This window comes from Papilio machaon, chromosome 2, assembly GCF_912999745.1.
Source record: "Papilio machaon chromosome 2, ilPapMach1.1, whole genome shotgun sequence".
Classification (NCBI taxonomy): domain Eukaryota; kingdom Metazoa; phylum Arthropoda; class Insecta; order Lepidoptera; family Papilionidae; genus Papilio; species Papilio machaon.
Window position 1 is genome coordinate 7,735,841 of NC_059987.1, and position 17,707 is coordinate 7,753,547.

At 34.4% G+C, this 17,707-nt stretch overlaps 1 protein-coding gene across 1 annotated transcript in view; it reads left to right on the plus strand.

Moving 5' to 3' along the window:
- The first annotated feature begins 1,689 nt into the window (after positions 1-1,689).
- LOC106716935 (RNA-binding protein 24-B) overlaps positions 1,690-17,707 on the plus strand; it is a 28,330-nt gene continuing 12,312 nt past the window's right edge. The window contains exons 1-2 of the mRNA XM_014510611.2: positions 1,690-2,092; positions 8,271-8,397. Coding sequence (XP_014366097.1) covers positions 1,871-2,092; positions 8,271-8,397 — 349 coding nt within the window. The 5' untranslated portion in view covers positions 1,690-1,870. The remainder of the gene's footprint in view (positions 2,093-8,270; positions 8,398-17,707) is intronic.

Consider the following 17,707-nt stretch of genomic DNA (forward strand, 5'->3'; position numbering starts at 1 on the left):
TAGACGGAGGAGGAGACTCATAGGAAGGGGAAATATCCTCTTTCTGTGCGACCCTCCTCCGTCGATTAAAGGTAGGCAACGCGTCTGCAATTTCGGATTTCTATCGGCAGTCGCTGTGCTGTTTCGGCAAATTCTGGTGGCCGCTTGCTCGTATGCCACCTTATAAAATAAGTTTTGAATGTCATCATGTGACACTAGAATTATTGTGAGGTGCTGAGCAAAATAGCAGTTTACAGTGTCAGTAGTGTGACAGTGTCAACAATGAGTGTCAAAGGCGTTCAGAGGAAGTGCGATCGACATATTCCGCGTAAGAACAATTGATTTCCCACGTCGCGTCGACGTTCACCGCTCGCAGCGACAGCCTGGCTTCCTGCCGTCGAACCCCGCTCTACCCGGCTTGCTTTCAGTTTTTTTTGTACATCAAAGCAATTGTTATATGAAACTGCACAGATTCGTAACTTCCTTTACCTTTATTTACGTTAACGTAGTCGGTGATGCAATGCCGGGATTTTAATCTTGCTTCAAGGGAGATGTGATAAAAAATAAAGTACCATTTTATAAGCATCATCTAATCACTCTGGCAATTTATTTATGTTACAATAGAACTTCGCGACATCTCTCGAAGTTCTCAACATATCAATGAATATTTGCTTATACGCACAAGATTTAGCCATTTTCAATGGGTTGGCAAAGAATGCTGGCGTAAAACAACATAACAATGCTGTGTCTTTGATATGATAACCGTTTGTAGACGATGTTAGGTCACAATCCACCTCATATATTTATGATGGCTTAACGTTGTAAGAGTTGGTGATTGGACTTACGACGGCCAAGCTTCAAGGTTAAAATATAATGTTCAAACGATATGTTACAAATATATTGAGATAGATTTTTTTACTAAATTAAAAACTTTAGACGCAGTGGCGTCAACTACTGTAGTAATAGAACTCTATTAGCGATTTTAAAGATTACTATAAGTTGGGTCTAAAACACAAATTAGTATGTTCTCTGTACTTTATACAAAACAACGATAGACACAATTCCACTTCAACTAGAGAAGTACTTACGATTGGCGTTGTAAAGTAGTTTATCTCGGTATTTTGTTGAAAAAGTGAAGTGCTACACAGTAGCACTAGATGTAACGTTCAAGGAACTAAGACCCTAGTAAATGCTGCTGATATTGCAGTAAGACTCGGTCGCGGTTATTCGGTTTCATTGTCTTGCTCAAATACACACAATTGTCCGTAGTTTGATGAGATAGACCCTGTCAAGAAGAGACGGAGAAACGGGGTGCTTCTTATCTTCTCTCAAAGCTTTTTGTCGTATTTCATACGTACACATTTCTAATTGGATTACGCATCCCATTGTAAATCAAAGGATTTAATTGTGTTCACTACTTGAGCACAGTGAAATGTGCAAAAGTTAAGGGTTAAATTAATAGTAAGCGAGAACGCCTTACGTCCTCAGTTCTTCAATTTAACAGCAAACAAACGGCGGCGGCGGTGATAACGAGGCGTATCATTACGCAAGTATCGGAGACGGAGGGTAGCAAGCGGCAGGCGGCGGGCGGCGGGCGGCGGCGGGCGGGCGCGCGGGCATCTGGTGGCCGGCGCGGGGGGCGGCCCTGGGGTGCGGGGCGTGAGGAGAGGGGCGCGGGGGCTAAAATTAGTACCCGTGCGCCACGTGCGCTCCCGACCGCCACTAGCATCACATCAGTAGGCGCGCGACCACCGCAACGAACGCTCGTCAGTCCGCACAAAGCGTTCACGCAAACATAAAAATAATCGTATACTGATCCGCTCCCGCGGCGTCAGCGATCAGCGTGACAGTGTTGCAGTGCGAGGCCGACGCGACGGAGACGGTACAAGGCATGCTGATGGCGGGCGCTCTGCCGGCCGAGCCCGAGGGGCTGCTGGCGTTGGGCGCGCTGCCCGGACAAAAGGACACCACATGGACCAAGCTATTCGTCGGGGGTCTTCCCTATCACACCACCGACAAGAGCCTGCGGGAACACTTCGCGGTCTATGGGGACATCGAGGAGGCGGTGGTCATCACAGACAGGCAGACGAGTAAAAGCAGAGGATATGGATTCGTGAGATATATTTTTTATTTTTATTTAAAATAGTATGGTTGTGGAGTATAACATAGGACTTTCTTAAACATCAAATAGACACGTAATGCCCGTGCGCATTCGCGTCGAGTTGGCGCTGAAACAGTCGCACTATCGCACCTTATCGCACCTCGCCGCCACCGCTACCTACAGTCAGTGTAAGCACCAAGTTAAGCATAAATGTAGTATTGTGTGTGTACACGCACAAGTCATATCGCTAAATTACGACACGGAAGTTGAGCTCTATCGACACAGGAGTGCTTGCCAATCTTTCCCCGGGGAATCAATGAGTTTGGCAACTATGTATAACAAAAAATAAAAAATGGAAACAATTTCTATTATGAATTATTTGCTTGACTGTGCACAGTTTCATTGTTAACATTGTGAAGTGTTGTTTGTTGGTTATCAATCCAATTATGGGTCGTCATGCGACTTCAGTGTTAAGAATGAATTACCACTGAAGCGGAGAGATTATTGCTTTAATCGTACGGCTGCAACCTTCGCGGGGATTTCACGTTAACACTCGATCCGCAGATTCGCTGAGCCATGCATTACCTTAAAATATATTAATATTGGTTTCTGAAACGTAATAAAGTTTGAGGCTTTTGTGTATTGCACGCAGGGTTCGTGGGAAATGAATCACAACCCCATTTTCAATTCAGTTGGGGTAGGGTCCGTCTGGGGAGGGTACATGTCCCAATGCACCCTTCTGTCACATCCAAATAGCTTATAACCGTAGTGCATCGTCTATGGCCCGGAATATTGTGCAATAAATGCACAAATTGATGCCAATTTTTTGTTTCAATACTTTTTAATCTTTTTCATTCTAAGCGTCTGTTGGATAGTACACTGCTACGTGGGTCGTGCTAAAGGACTTGTTAAAGACAATAGGACGTCATCCGATACAGTACGGGCGCGTACATAATAGAACCTTCTAGTACCAACCACTAAAGTCTACGTCCGTTCTATAAAATGCATAAGTCTATGCTTTAACATTTTATGAGGTTTTTTAGAAAAAACTTCGAGCTATTTATGGTGGCTAAAGTTAGAAAAATCAAAATCGTTACGTATTTGCATATCTTATTTTTACTTCTTACTCATATTATAAATGCGAAAGTTTAGATGTATGTATGGATCAATGTTTGGATCTATTTTTGCCAGAAGGTATGTCCAGAACGGTTCATCGGATCTCGCTTTTTAACGTAGATAAAACATATTCTGGAAGAACACAAACACTATTAAGATTTTACTTAAATTCTAATTTTAATAAAAGGTATTCAATAAAGTCTGGAGATGTTGATTTTGTATATAAAATATTAAATGCTGTAGAAGATTTCACACACGTAAAAACATTAAGGGAGACGCAACTAGGCTAACGGACGTAGGACGTAGGACGTAACTATATAGGCTTACAATAAGGTCAATTATTATATAAATTTCCTGAGAAAATAATAGGTATATGTTGAGGCGTGGCAACTTGTGTAAGTAACAGTTGGGCGTCACAGTACAGAGACCGCCTCCGCTACGCGCTACGGCGTAGATACCACACGAGATAAATTCATTCACAGATCATTTGTAAACAATGTTTTTATCTTACATTCTATTCATAAAGAGATACGCTATGTTAAAGTAAATAAAATGTTCTATTAGGTTTATTTAACCTCTATAGTACCTAATTGGAGAAGGCAGATGTTTATTGATACATTTTTCATGACGTCTGTCTTAGAAAATTATTTTACTTGTACAGGATTGCTTTTTCGATGTTGATGACATGAATGTTTTCTTACAAGACAAGAGGTTGGTGATAATAATTGTACGATATGTCTTTTTGATCCCATTGTGAAATTCCTTTCGTTATGCTTTGAATGAAATTAAATAAATTTAATTCTGAATTAACAAATAAGTAGTTTTAGGTCTTTTGCCTGTTTAGTTTGTAATATATGTACTACATTCCACAATCGTTTCCGCCAACCATTAGTAGAAGTCGCTGCCGGTAAATTAAAACGCGGTAGCGTTAATGCAAAATTACTTACATGTTATCATTCAAGTGTTAAATAAAGTGGGAATCCTCATTATGTACAGGCCTGTATGTAGCCTAGGTGTCAGTTAACACCTAAATTTTTCGTTTGTTATCCTATGAAACAAGAATGGCGGAACGCAGTTTTACTATGTTAACAAGAATTTTATAGTCGTCTACGTAGTTCAACTAACGTCGAGTGGAATTATTTCACTTATGTATCACCAGCTGTGCACACAACACGAAATTATCGTTGTTAAATTGATGGTAAAACTTACCCGACTGACGGTGGCTTTCTGAGATCAAAATCCTCGTTTAAAATATAATTGTATCTTTTTTTTGTCAAAGATAATGACAGGAACGATATGTTTTTATACAGAGATTTTGGTGTTAGAAATTCACGGTGAGAGGTAACGTTTTATCTAACAATGGCTTCCCACTGCCTTGTATTGGCGTTACAAAAATATATTCTTATCAGAAGAGAATATCTTACAGAATGTTCGAATTTTTAAATAAGGAAGTACAAGACAATTGACTGCGCAGGTTTGAACATCAACTCAAAGTTAAGCATTCCAGAACTCTTGGTAACTACTAAAAGCACTATAAATATTTATTTTATGATGAACATTAAAACATTTGAATCAATTTCTGAAATTCCCTTGAGTGCAATCGTAGTTATTAATATTCAGCTTTATGTGTTTACTTTGATCGTTACAATTGATTTAAATGTTTCAAGCCTTTAGTTACAGAGGCGTAGCCAAATGCATTTATTCAAAGGAGTTTAGTCATTTAATGTTTGGAATAATACATTTTTTTTAATCAAACAATATTAAACTTATTACTATTGCACCACAAGTACTCAGTTCGAGTCTCAGCTATAGAAGACGGGACAGAATTACTAATAAAATTCACGAAAGGTAGAACTGTGTTATGATTAAAATTGTGATTTTGTAACATGACCAGTATTTAGCAGTACAATTATAATATTTTCAGAATAGAAGTCCATAAAATAATTATAAATGACTATTACTTTGTAACGGAATTTCATAGTGACAAAGTCGTTATTTATAAAGTAAAGACGTCATACTCTTTATTAAAAGTAGATTTGTGCCAAACGAGGATTGTGTACACAGCTTTTCAGTTTAAATGACAACTTACGTGTAGATTTCCAAAGTGTTTATACTAGAAAGGTTATAACTTTATGTTTTTACTACTTTATAAAATACAATCGTTGATATCGTAAACTGTTTACTTTAGAGTTTATTATTACTTACATTAATGTCGTAGTCAAATCTTTCTTTATGTACGATGCTGTTCTTTATACGGTTCAATTAAAGTAAAGGCTGATTGTAATCCTATTACACAATGTTGGTTTTCACTGTCAAAATATACGTGTGTGTCTGAGAACATGTGTGATTTCTTGTAACAGTGAAAACGCATCGTAAAATTTTAAATATACAGGGTTACAAAACTGCGTAGTAATGATGAGCAATTGCTAAGTGTCTGCAACACCCTCAAAAGCGTAGTGGATTTTTATTACGCAGTGTTTATTCCACACGAATTTTCGTAGTCTACTATAAAATAAATAAACACATATTTTCCTATTAAAAATTTGGTTGATAATTAAAAATTTATCTAGTTTCAGTACAAACAAAAATAACATTACGCTTTCTCTTTTTATTCATATTAAGGTCATGTCTAATGCAATTGTATACTTATGTATTTTTTATGTATATGAACTAATTACATATGTATTTATCTGATATGTATTTTAATAATGGAATTACTTGTTCGATGGATATATCAGTTGATTAAAATTATTATTAACTTCCCAATAATTATATGTTTATGTAGTTTTTTTAGTAAAGTTACTTTATATTTTGACACGCTATTGTTCGATTAATATTTAAGACAATTTCAATAATGTTATTGTTATATGTTGATGCGCACATAACAATACGTTTTCTTTTATTACTCATCATATTTACATTTTTAAATCAATAAAAAAGGAATGATAATTTTGTACATACATTTTCCACATGCTTTTGTTTTGTTTGCCATCGATTGTTCTAAAGTTTAGCTTAACAATAACATTCTTTTTGCAATAATTTATCGAGAATTTCAATATTTCTCAGCGATAGTTTACAAGAGACGAATAGCGTGGCGTCGTTACGCAGACCGTACCCCAACGACGGTTCGCAAAATGTAGTGTAGGCGAATTAAGCAATGACTAGGGGTGTGAATAGGGTTGCTAACTATTCAGGTTTGACCGGAATTTATGTTTGCTTGGTGCACCAAGTTTTGACTTGACATTTGACATTAATGTCTTCGGCCAATAGTGAGTGGGGGAAAAAGGTTAAAAATATCCTTCTTTTTGTCATACCAAGGATTACTTACGTTAATTTCGATCGATCGTCTTTTTTTCCGTCGTCAGTTCGGGTGTGTGAATGTTGGCAGCCCTACGTGCAATGCGAGGGGCGACGTTTGAAGGGCACAGGATAAGCGCGGGGGTGAGATGCAAGTCGCAATTGCACTCCTATCGAACATCTTAGGAGGCTATGAATCTATGATGAAATATATCTGTAATGGTACAGAAAAACTTCGCAGCTTCGCTTCGATGTATTTCAGTATTGTTATATTTATTGTATTTCAGTTTTTTTTAGCTAACACAACTGATATAGACACACATCATCAGCATCGTCAGCTTGCATATTTATAAAAAAAAAAAATTGAATAAGTTCATCATTTTTACTTAGCTTTGAAACAAATAGCCACCTCTATTTTGTCAAAGGTAATGAGCGGGATGATAACTTGAACAGGCCTTTCGATAGTATACTCGGTGACGGGTTGCAATATCCAAATGAGAGCTCGAGACAACCCTAGAAATAACAAGCGTTTTCCAACGCATGAGGAAAGGGAAAGTCGTTAATGTAAAATAAACGCAACTAACCTACTAACAGGCATTTTCAGCCGATAGCGCGCTTATCAACACCCGTAACTAACTGCGAATACGTACTGTAAACTGCAGTCGATAGAATTTCATCCCATACAAAAATCCATACAAATCAATCAACCGTACATACTTTTTATCAATCATACGTTTTTAATGATAACGACACTATTATTTATACTATAATTTAATCTTAACAATTAAATAGTGATTTGTTAATATTTTTCTTCTTATCTATCTTTAATATGTTTTTCACTTAAATAACTCGTTAGTGGTTAATATTAAAAACAATTAAGAAATTACAAAATCGGTTAATTTATAAATAATTTAATTATACCGTTGAAATATTTGCAGAAAAATTAATGATTCCGTTTTTCTGTTATGCACAATAACATGTTTACCAAGCTCTTAAACTAAGGGTAATTAAAATTAAATGGCGGAAAAATGTTTTATCTAACATTTTATGTAAAAATGTTATCTAAATTTTGTAAGTGTTATATGACTTTGTCATGGAAATAAACGTTTAAAATTACATATTTTTAATTACTTACATTATAGTGCGATAAACTTATTTAGCTCGGCAAGATGACAATACAGCTACCGTACGAAAAAGATTTTATGATACTTTTTGATATTGACATGGGGCGATAGTGACCTATCATAACTTAATTTGACTTATGCCCACCGGGTCAAATAACGTCGGTCTAAAATTGTTTTGGTCTTCATATATTTGCAATTTAAATTAAACGTGATATCGACTGCTTTGTTTGTTGTTGGCCCTTTGTATGAAAGGCCGAGTTATTTCGGTTGGCCCGGCCATGTCGGGTGAGTTGACCCGGCGGCGCGGCGGCGAAGTGTGTGCGTTACAATACCTGACTATCCAATAACATACGCATACTATATATTTGTATATAAATTGATTTTATATTGAGTACATATATTTAGTTCTCATAAAATGAAGTTTTTGGATACATATTAAATGAAGGGATAAGAATAAATTAAAGCACATAAATTCGTAGCCACTTTATCATTGAAAACTGTGCAGTTTTTGGTGCATTTTTCATACCCTAATTCCTTTTAGTACTTAAATTGTGATCCAGAATTGTAAAGTACTGTATTATAAATGATTATAAGTAATTTATCAATATCTTAGTATCTGTATTCTTGTAATAATATGAATGTTCTAATTCCAGGTAATAATGGGTGACCGTGCGGCGGCGGAGAGAGCCTGTAAGGATCCAAACCCCATTATAGACGGGAGGAAAGCCAACGTAAACCTCGCGATATTAGGCGCAAAACCTAGAGGGAATTTAGCACCAGGTTAGTACAGACTTTTACTAACAATCTTTTTACTATTTATTTTTTTTGATACCCGGTTTTAGGAGATTGAACAACGCCTTGTTTTTTTTTATTTTGTTGTTCTTATTTTTTTAACCCCGTTTTTTTCGAAAGTTTAAATGAAAGCCCATTCTATTGTTTTCTTGTAATAGCCTGACCGATTTTTTAGTAAGTGACATGCATCGGATTTTTATTATTTTCTGGAATTGCGGATTTTTTATAATTAAAAAACATAAAAAGATCGTACATATTAGTGTTGGAGAAATATGAAACATCGTATGGAAGATTAAATCTATTTGTCGAAAAGAGTAACATTATTTGAGACCTTATTAGATATGTAACTCTAGTCGTCGGAGAGGACGTATATAAATGCGTTATATAGCGTTATCGTATCTCAGCTGTTTATGAAGGGATCAGACGCTTTGGGAACACATGAACTTAGTTTTTTTAAATCTTTTGTTCGAATATGCTCTTCGTAGCAACGGCGTGTCGTCTGAACGGACAAAAAATCATACGTTCCCGTCGCGTGTGACCCGATAACTGTCTGGGGGGTCAATATATTCTTGTGCGCTTGCTTGTCTAAAATCTACGTAGAATGATTATCACAATTGTATGGCTTATACACTTTTTACATATGTATATATTTAAATTAATGTTGATTTAAATATGTGAATTTATTAGCGGGTTAGGGAAAACATTGAACTGCTATAAATTGCGTACATTGATGTGACGTTTTTTTAAAAACGGCTATAATCATTTTTTTTTTTGAATTGGTAGTGATGTTAAAGTTTTTTTAATCGTTGTTATTGGAAGCCGTTTATTTTTTAATTTTTCTTTTTTAAAGAGGACACCAAACGTGAAGGTTTTTTAAGTTTTTAGGAACATTAAACAACGCCTTTTAGCCAACAACGCCAACAACTAAAAAAACATATCACAATATATATCTTACATTGTGATATGTTTTTTTTTTAGTTTTTGTAATAAAAATTACTATCGTAATGATAATAACTGTTAATTAAATTTGAAGTTGCAATCGGTTGGCAGTTGATGCTGATTACTATATCGTACTGATAAGTGTTATTTAGTTGATATCTCTGAAGTATTTGATTAATAATATAGTTTTTATTTAGTGTCATTGTAACATTATAAGTTATTTATTTTATCGACTAAGGTTTTCAATACAAGTGTAATAATGTACTATTTGAAAATGTCAATCGTCACTAATAATTATTACAAGAAAAGTTACTTCTTTTAAATCTTACTAATATTATAAATGCGAATGTTTAGATGGATGGATGTTTGTTTGAGGGTATCTCCGGAACGGCTGCATGGATCTCGATGTAATTTGGCATAGAGTTCTGTAATCTGGAAGAACACATAGACTACTTAGTAAGTTTTTTTATTCCGCTCAGACGGAGTCGCGGGCGACAGCTAGTATTTTTACAAAACTTATATTTTCATATGTAGATTAATAAATTAATTGTTTGGCATGAGTACATATCTACATGATGTTAGATGTTGCCAATTTTCTCGTCAGTTTGTCCTAGAGATGACAGAAAGAAATATATAACGGCTTAGTTCTGAAGAAGTTACAGAATAAAATAACAATAAGAAATATTACTAAAAATTATTTAAGTTTAATTAAGCGATTTTCCATTGGTTTCTGACATCAAAATCTCTGCATAAAAAATATCGTTGTCCCTGTCATTAACTTTCACAAAACAGAGATTACAATACGTTTTAAACGGGGACCATTTCGTTGGTACTGTTACTAGTCTTATCTATAAGAACTATAGGCCTCACGAATTATTATCGCAAATATATTAGGCAATTTAATTGATATGAGTCTTAATATTTGGATAATTGTTAATGTCTTTATCACATTACTGTATATACTTTTATATATCCATGTAGCTTTCCTCAAATCGATTTCAAATAATACGATTTTTTTCGGATGTAAACAAAGAACAAAAAAAAATCCGGGTTTAGTACATATGTGAAAAGTTACTTTTGCATGTTTACTATCTATATTATTCAGGTATAATAAAATTAAGCATAAATACGATAAGTACATTATCTTTTAAGACCTATATTTGTTATTTTCTTACTGGTTGTGCCAAGATATTTCTTTACTTGAGAAATTTTTGTACAAAAGCATTGCAACGGCATGATATAGAAATGGTGAGGACAAGTGTAAAGTATGTGATTCATGAATGTTTTTATTATAAAAAAACTATTCATTTGTGAAAAGAATCCAAGGCAATGTTTGATATAAAGGTGCAAATATTTTGTGACGTAATTGAAGTCAACATCATCAGAGAATGTCATAGCAAATGATTACAGCTACTTTTATTATAAAATTCTTTAAATTAAACAAATGTCCAGTCAGTCTTATTATGTTTTTGAGAGCTTACGACATTTGTGAGCTTAGGAAATCTTACAAAAAGATCTTAAATCGTTTAGGTTTAATAGTTTGACTTACGAAAAGGAAATAAACATTATAAAATAATAAACACATTAAAAAAATGTTGAGGAAAATTAATAATTTACTCAACAATGTTAATCAACAGCAAACAATTTAAAAAACAAGTAAAATAACCCGATAAATCTAAACCGGGGAAACCGCACCGGTGACGTATTTCACACCGGCGTGATTAGGAACGGAACAAGCGGTCTCCCGCCCCGACCGGAAGTCCCTAAACGCTCGGAAGCGGAAGTGCTCGGCGGAGGCTTGCTAATTGATTGCGCCCCCGCGGTAACGTCGACACGCGCAACCCTTGTAGCCGGCCCGTTACTTGGTTTTGTTGTTTCAATCAAACAAGCGATATGTCAAAAGAATCAAATAACTCTTTTTGATGTTTCTTTGATAGGGGGTAAGAAACGAAGACCTGATGAACATTAAAATTCTTAATTTTCTCTTACATAATAGTTGACAAATGATGGGCAACTAATTTAGTCATTATCTGTATTTTATCGTTTAAGGTAGCATACATTTGTCTTTGCTTTTTAGTAACATAAAATTTCACCCAAAGTAAAGATGACAATGATCGTATTGGTAAGGCCGTGAGGGTATAAAGTTTATAAACATGTAATCTAAATGACTTGAGACCGGGACAAACGATTGTCTTTGTAATCGTCTGTAACGACATGCAGTATAACTTCCGCACGCTCTGTACTCACCTTCGATAACTGTAATCATTGCCATGCGTACAGAAACAAAATCAGTACGTGACTATAAATATTTTTATTCCTTAATTATACTATTTCAAATAATCCTGTTATCCTTGATGTAATTTTTAAATAAATAATCTTTTTTGTTTTTAAAAAAATGTGTGGAAAAGAAACTGTAAGGGTCTTCGTACAGGCTACGCTAATCTTAGCTACTATTGTACGGTCCTTTTGTCGCGAGTATCGACGCGAGGGCAAGTCGTCTTTTCGGCCGTACTTACAAAATTTAAACGGTATAGGTTTTGCTTCGCCATCGTAAAAATCCCGGCAACTTTTTCAAAACAATCTTGATATCTTGGGCAAAAAAAAGTCGGCGATGCGTGCGTGAGTACGAACCTCTTTGAGATTGTAATTCGTAAGTCGCTTAGAGAGACCAAAATCGTCGGTTATCGGACCTAACCATACCGTTATTTTTTCAATTTGTTTTATTAAAACAAAAAAAGTTATTGCTTGGTACATTATTAAAATATCATCGCAGGTACAAGTCCAAAAATGTCATTGACCAAGATGTTGTCGAACTGGAGTTCCCAAATTTGGAAAACAATCGAGAATTCAACTTCATTGCAAAACATACGAAAGATATTTCAATATTTCATTCTCATTAAAACTAAGACTATAATCTTCACATGAAACATGTATTACAGTCATCCGCCTCTACGTCAGCGTCAGAATAGAAAAGAAGCCTTTAGCTAGCATCAACTACCTTCTTGACAGACATACATCAACTTTAAAAATTGCAAATACATCATCATGTGTACGAAATATGTCATTTTTTCAACAAACGACAAAGGTATTAAAAATGTGTCCCAGATTAACTTTTACGTCGTACTCTTAGAAATCTTAACATGTGGTTTATACTTAAATAAACTTACTTGAATAAACGTGAGCTATTTTAGGCACTATAAATATACTAGTAAGGATGGTAATTCCTAATCCAGTTTAATGCAACGGAAACTATTAGCAATGGTAGCTCCCAGAAATAATATTTGCTATGATTCACCGAACATATGAAGTAGTAAATCGGGAAGTGAATAAAATATTTTAAACATATCTTTAAGAGTGATTCCTACTACAATGCCATTTTAACAATTGGTAATGAAAAACGCAGTTTGACTGATGTCTAAAAGGAGGATAAAAGATAGATATCATAAAGAAAGTAAGAAGAAAAAAAGAGAGAGGAAGAAAGAGATAGATGCTTTCGAACAACACACGTGTATAAAAGATGTATTGTATGTACACTAATTCCCGATAACACAATACTATATATCCTTGATTTATTCAACATACATAAATATTGAATAATTAATTTATTTAAATATATGTTTGTGGCAATTCAAATGTATAATGTATAAGAACTTATTGCTATTTTACAGTCTAGTATAGTTTACAATTAAATAAAATTATCAATGAACTTAGTTCGAAATGTCCAACGATAAATTTCTTCTAGACATCTTTGAAACCGGATCAACAGTATCATGTGTCAATATCTGCTGAAATGGCGTTACTATGGCGTTCTAGTTAGAGATAGTTTAATGTAGATAAAGTACTAATTACTAGACTGATCTGTGAGTGATTTTTGTGCCTATTATTTCAAAAATAAAACGTTCTTCTACATTCTGGGGACTAATAGGGATTAAAAGATTCTTTTAAAATCCGTCAAAATCCGGCTACAAAAGATCACAATTTACCAGATACAAACCCTCGAAAATAGTTAATCTTCGGGCTTATACTAGTAAAAAAGGGTTATGTAGATTAGGTTTAGAATAGTAACAGCCGCTAGCGAGTTGGCAATGTTTTGTAGAGGTCACGGTATTGTTGCGCGTCGTGCGGCGGGTGTCGCGGGTCGCGGGGTGCGCGGCACGCACAATGGGTGCGGGCGCGCATGACGGCCACCTGGCCGTGGTGTACCGGTCCCGCCATATGCCCCGGTGCATTACCGTGTTCCTGTTTCATTAAAAAAAACTACTGGTTTTAATATCTATGTATTTTGTACACAGCAATTACATATTCGGTAGGTATTAATGTATAATTTCAATGACGCTGTTTTAAATTCTAGTTCAATTTTACCAATGGCATTAAGTAGTAAAAACAAATATTTGGATTTACAAATATTTCAAAATGGATTTCAATTGATTTTCACACATCTTTTATTGTAACCAACTTCAGATAACAAAATTTACATAGCTGAATTTGTATTCATAATTAGCACATGCATTTGTGTTTCCCAAATCGCACTAAAGTTGGCTATATTTCTGTAATATTTAATATTAAAGATTTAAGGTTACATTTTACAATAATTTTACCGTACCTGAGTTTAAAATCGTTTAGTTAGATATATTTACGTAAGTGATTCATTGAAATTTATTAATGTAAAACATTACTTTTAGAAGACCAAATCCATGACATATCAAGGTCAAGCAAATAAAAAGAAACAAAACGATTGTTTCCATTTAGTACTGAATCTGGAATAAAGACAAAGTCCAAAGAGACGCATAAAACATTCATGTTTGATAGGTCGAGCAAGCGTCCAAGTAATTTGAAAGTCCAATGTAGGACCCAAAATTCAATGAATCCATTTGTATACCAATTTCAACATCCTTTAGCAAGCGATATCGAAGATAATTTCAATTCTTTGTAACGTTCGAATATATTATAATGCAAAAAAAAAAACTATTGAGATTCACTTTTCACTTTGTAGATTTATCGTTATAAATCGTGGATTCGTTTTACCAAAAAAGAGACTCCTTATATTAGGAAAGATTAAGTGTAACGGCTGAAGAATCCAGTTTATTAATTAAAACAATAAAAACTCGTTTCTATTTTAGATGAGTCAAAGATATTGCAAATTGGTGAAAGATGTAAGTAAACAAGAAGCAACTATTCGTTTATAAGTTTCGCTTCTACTCAACTTTGAATAAACGCATTATCGAAAACTGTTAAAACGAACCTGTTTAGTCTACATTTCCTCGTTTCGTTAGATTACTGTTTACGAGAATGCATTGATGTTTACGCTAACTTTCCCATCTATAATCGTATAAGACTTCGTAAGAAATCATTGCTGAATTTGTAATGACCAATTTATTACATCTTCTGTAAAATTTATATATTTCGAGTTATCTAATCTATGTTCAACTATCTATTGATACAAGTCTATCTGTGGGCCTAGTACGAGTATTTGTGACAATCGCCTTCGTATGACTATCGTCAATTATGTCAAAGTTTGAGAGTTTTAGTGTACTAAACTACACTTTGGTCACACCATTTTTTTTCATAACGATACGATGGTGACTTACAAATGTTCATGGTAGACCCACTGAACCGGTGGGCTTAACTCAAACCAAATTAACACAGATACAGTTCACTAGTGCCTCCCTGTATACGTCAAAAAAGTCTCAAAATCCTCGCTGTAATGTAGCTGTCATGTATTTTATTCTTTTATGTTATTTTCTAAGCAGGTTTTATGTATATTTTGACAGAATCAACCGCGATAGCAGCGCCTCTCTTACCGGTTTAGATATCCTTATTTGACTATAGCTGTTAGCTGTGCTTGCTAAGATGTATATCTTACATACATACAATGTATCTAAATATTTACATGGCAAAACGACAGATGTTAAAATAATGTCAAAAATGCTGTCCAGTCTAGACTTACTGGTTGCCTTTGTGTCCGATATTTTTTCCCAAAAGGTGCATTTATACCGATGCATCTTTCTTTCATCTTAACGGTACGGCATTTTAAATTAGGGTTCATCTTAACACGGTGTGACCGTTAAACTAGTTCGTTCCTGTCTCCCATTGTTGCACAGGATACGTTACAGTTAGGGTTGCTAGTTGCTAACGTATCAAAGAGTAACAGCCGGTTTTATATTAACAAAACTGCGACCATTTTACCTGCCAGCACTTTTGTTCGAATATAAATAGATAAATACGTTTTGGGTCGTATAATTCAAAGACTGTATAATACAATATCTATAATTGAGAGTAAGAGACTTTAGTCAATAAAATTTGGTTGATTTAAAAAAATAATTTTATTTTTTTAAATAAAAAGAAACGTATAAAGACGTTTCTTTTTATTTGTAATTTATTTTACTTTTATCGGTGGGTAAATGTAAATATTTTCCATAGCTTTTGTATGGATATCTATTATCCGACATTGATAGAGCCATAAAGTCTGTATCAGTCTTCGGCGTGCGCGCATCTCAGTGTAAGCCAAAACAAATAAGCTTTTATTTGGATCGCTCAAGGGTACGTGGGCGTATCAATTATAAGTCTGGAATTTATATTTACCTGCATAAATAAATACAGATGTTCGAAATAGAATATACTTATGAAGTGCTCATAAATAATATTTAGAAAATTGGGTATTTGTTTTATTTTAGAGACTTTAAAGATTATTAAATTATTAATCTTAACAATTTTTCGCGGAATGCCAGTATTTTTTTATTTAGCATCCCCGGAACTCAATCAGGAAACATTGATCTATGGATTCTGGGTAACCTTGTTTCTAAATACGCGTCCGTGGTTGAAGGCAGTGCAAGTTTTGAAATAGACAACGTCGATTATGAAAACATTGTTAAAGTTTTATTATATGGGAGTGTTGACGAGGGCCGAACGCCACTTGTCCAAACAGCCACGTCGCGATGAATTATTGAGTGACTCTAGCCACGCCATAATCGATTCACACCTATCTTTAGGCTTTATTAACACTAAGATATTTGTGCCGTGGCTTTGTAATTAAGTAATTAACAAGTTTATGTTCGTTTAATCAACCCGCGATAGTGTTAAATTGGTATGTTAAATTTTTCAACAGGTATTGCGTGTTTATTATTTGAATTATTTTGATATACCTTGTGACAATTGAACTTTGATAAAAAAATATTATTATTTTTTATCGAAGCAATTTACCGATATTCTAATTCTAGCAATATAAATGTATGTTGAATACAATTTTAAAATGAAAGTTATTTAAATTGATTGACCATTCAAATTGAGAAACGGGCGTAAGTTCGTTAAACGCCATTTAGCACTTTCATAAAGGTATTGATTTAATTATTGAATTGAATTACTGGTAGTATTGTGTGTATTGTAGTTGGAAATTCCATTCTGAATAAATTAAAACAGATATACGAATAAATTACAGTATGTCAGTACGTGATAATATACATTATGTGGAAACCACCGAAAACTATTGGTGTTTTATATGTTGTTTTGTTAACGACTTATTCTACGATCGTATTTAAGTTATTCTCAAGTAAGAATAATATTTTTATTTAAAAACTTATTCGAATTTTCAATGAAAATATAATACGAAGATTTACAAAACCACAACACATCATTTTATGTTGAAATTGAATAAACCACCAGGTTCCATGCTTTTGTATTGAAACACACGGTGAGCATGCCACCTATCAATGGAATGACATTTACCAAGCACTTGTATGCGCAAACTGGGTCAAATGTACAAATATAATATGTTTGTAGACAACTATGATTATAACTACTGAAAAAACAATGCACATTACATTAAAGTAATGGATTAATTTTATGGATAAATTTTAATGCCGACTAGATATTATGAATTAAAGAAAAACAATATTATTTAAGTTGTAAGAGGTGGTTATGTCACAGTTGTTAAGCGCTTGTCCGAGCCGTACCGAAATCTACTCGTCCAGGTTCGATGTACCAATGTATTTTTCGAATTTATCCTACGTTCTTACGTTGAAGGAAAACATTATGATGTAACCGGCATATATCGACGAAGAAATACAAATATGCGAATAAAGTAAACCACCCTGCACTGGCCCAGCGTGATTGACTAAGGCCTAGTCCCGCCCCAACTTAGGTAGACTCCAAACATGTATGAGTTGACGACGTACTGCTTAGAACAGTTTTTCTTTTAGGTTTAACATTTACAACGTTTCAAAACATGATGCAATGGATGTCAATAAATACATCTCGAGGGTGGTTTTTGATATTGCTCAATTCTCGAGTGCCATTGTAATTGAATTTATGACACTCCTGATTCATCGAGCCGCGAACTAAAGCATGGAAGTCATTATTGATT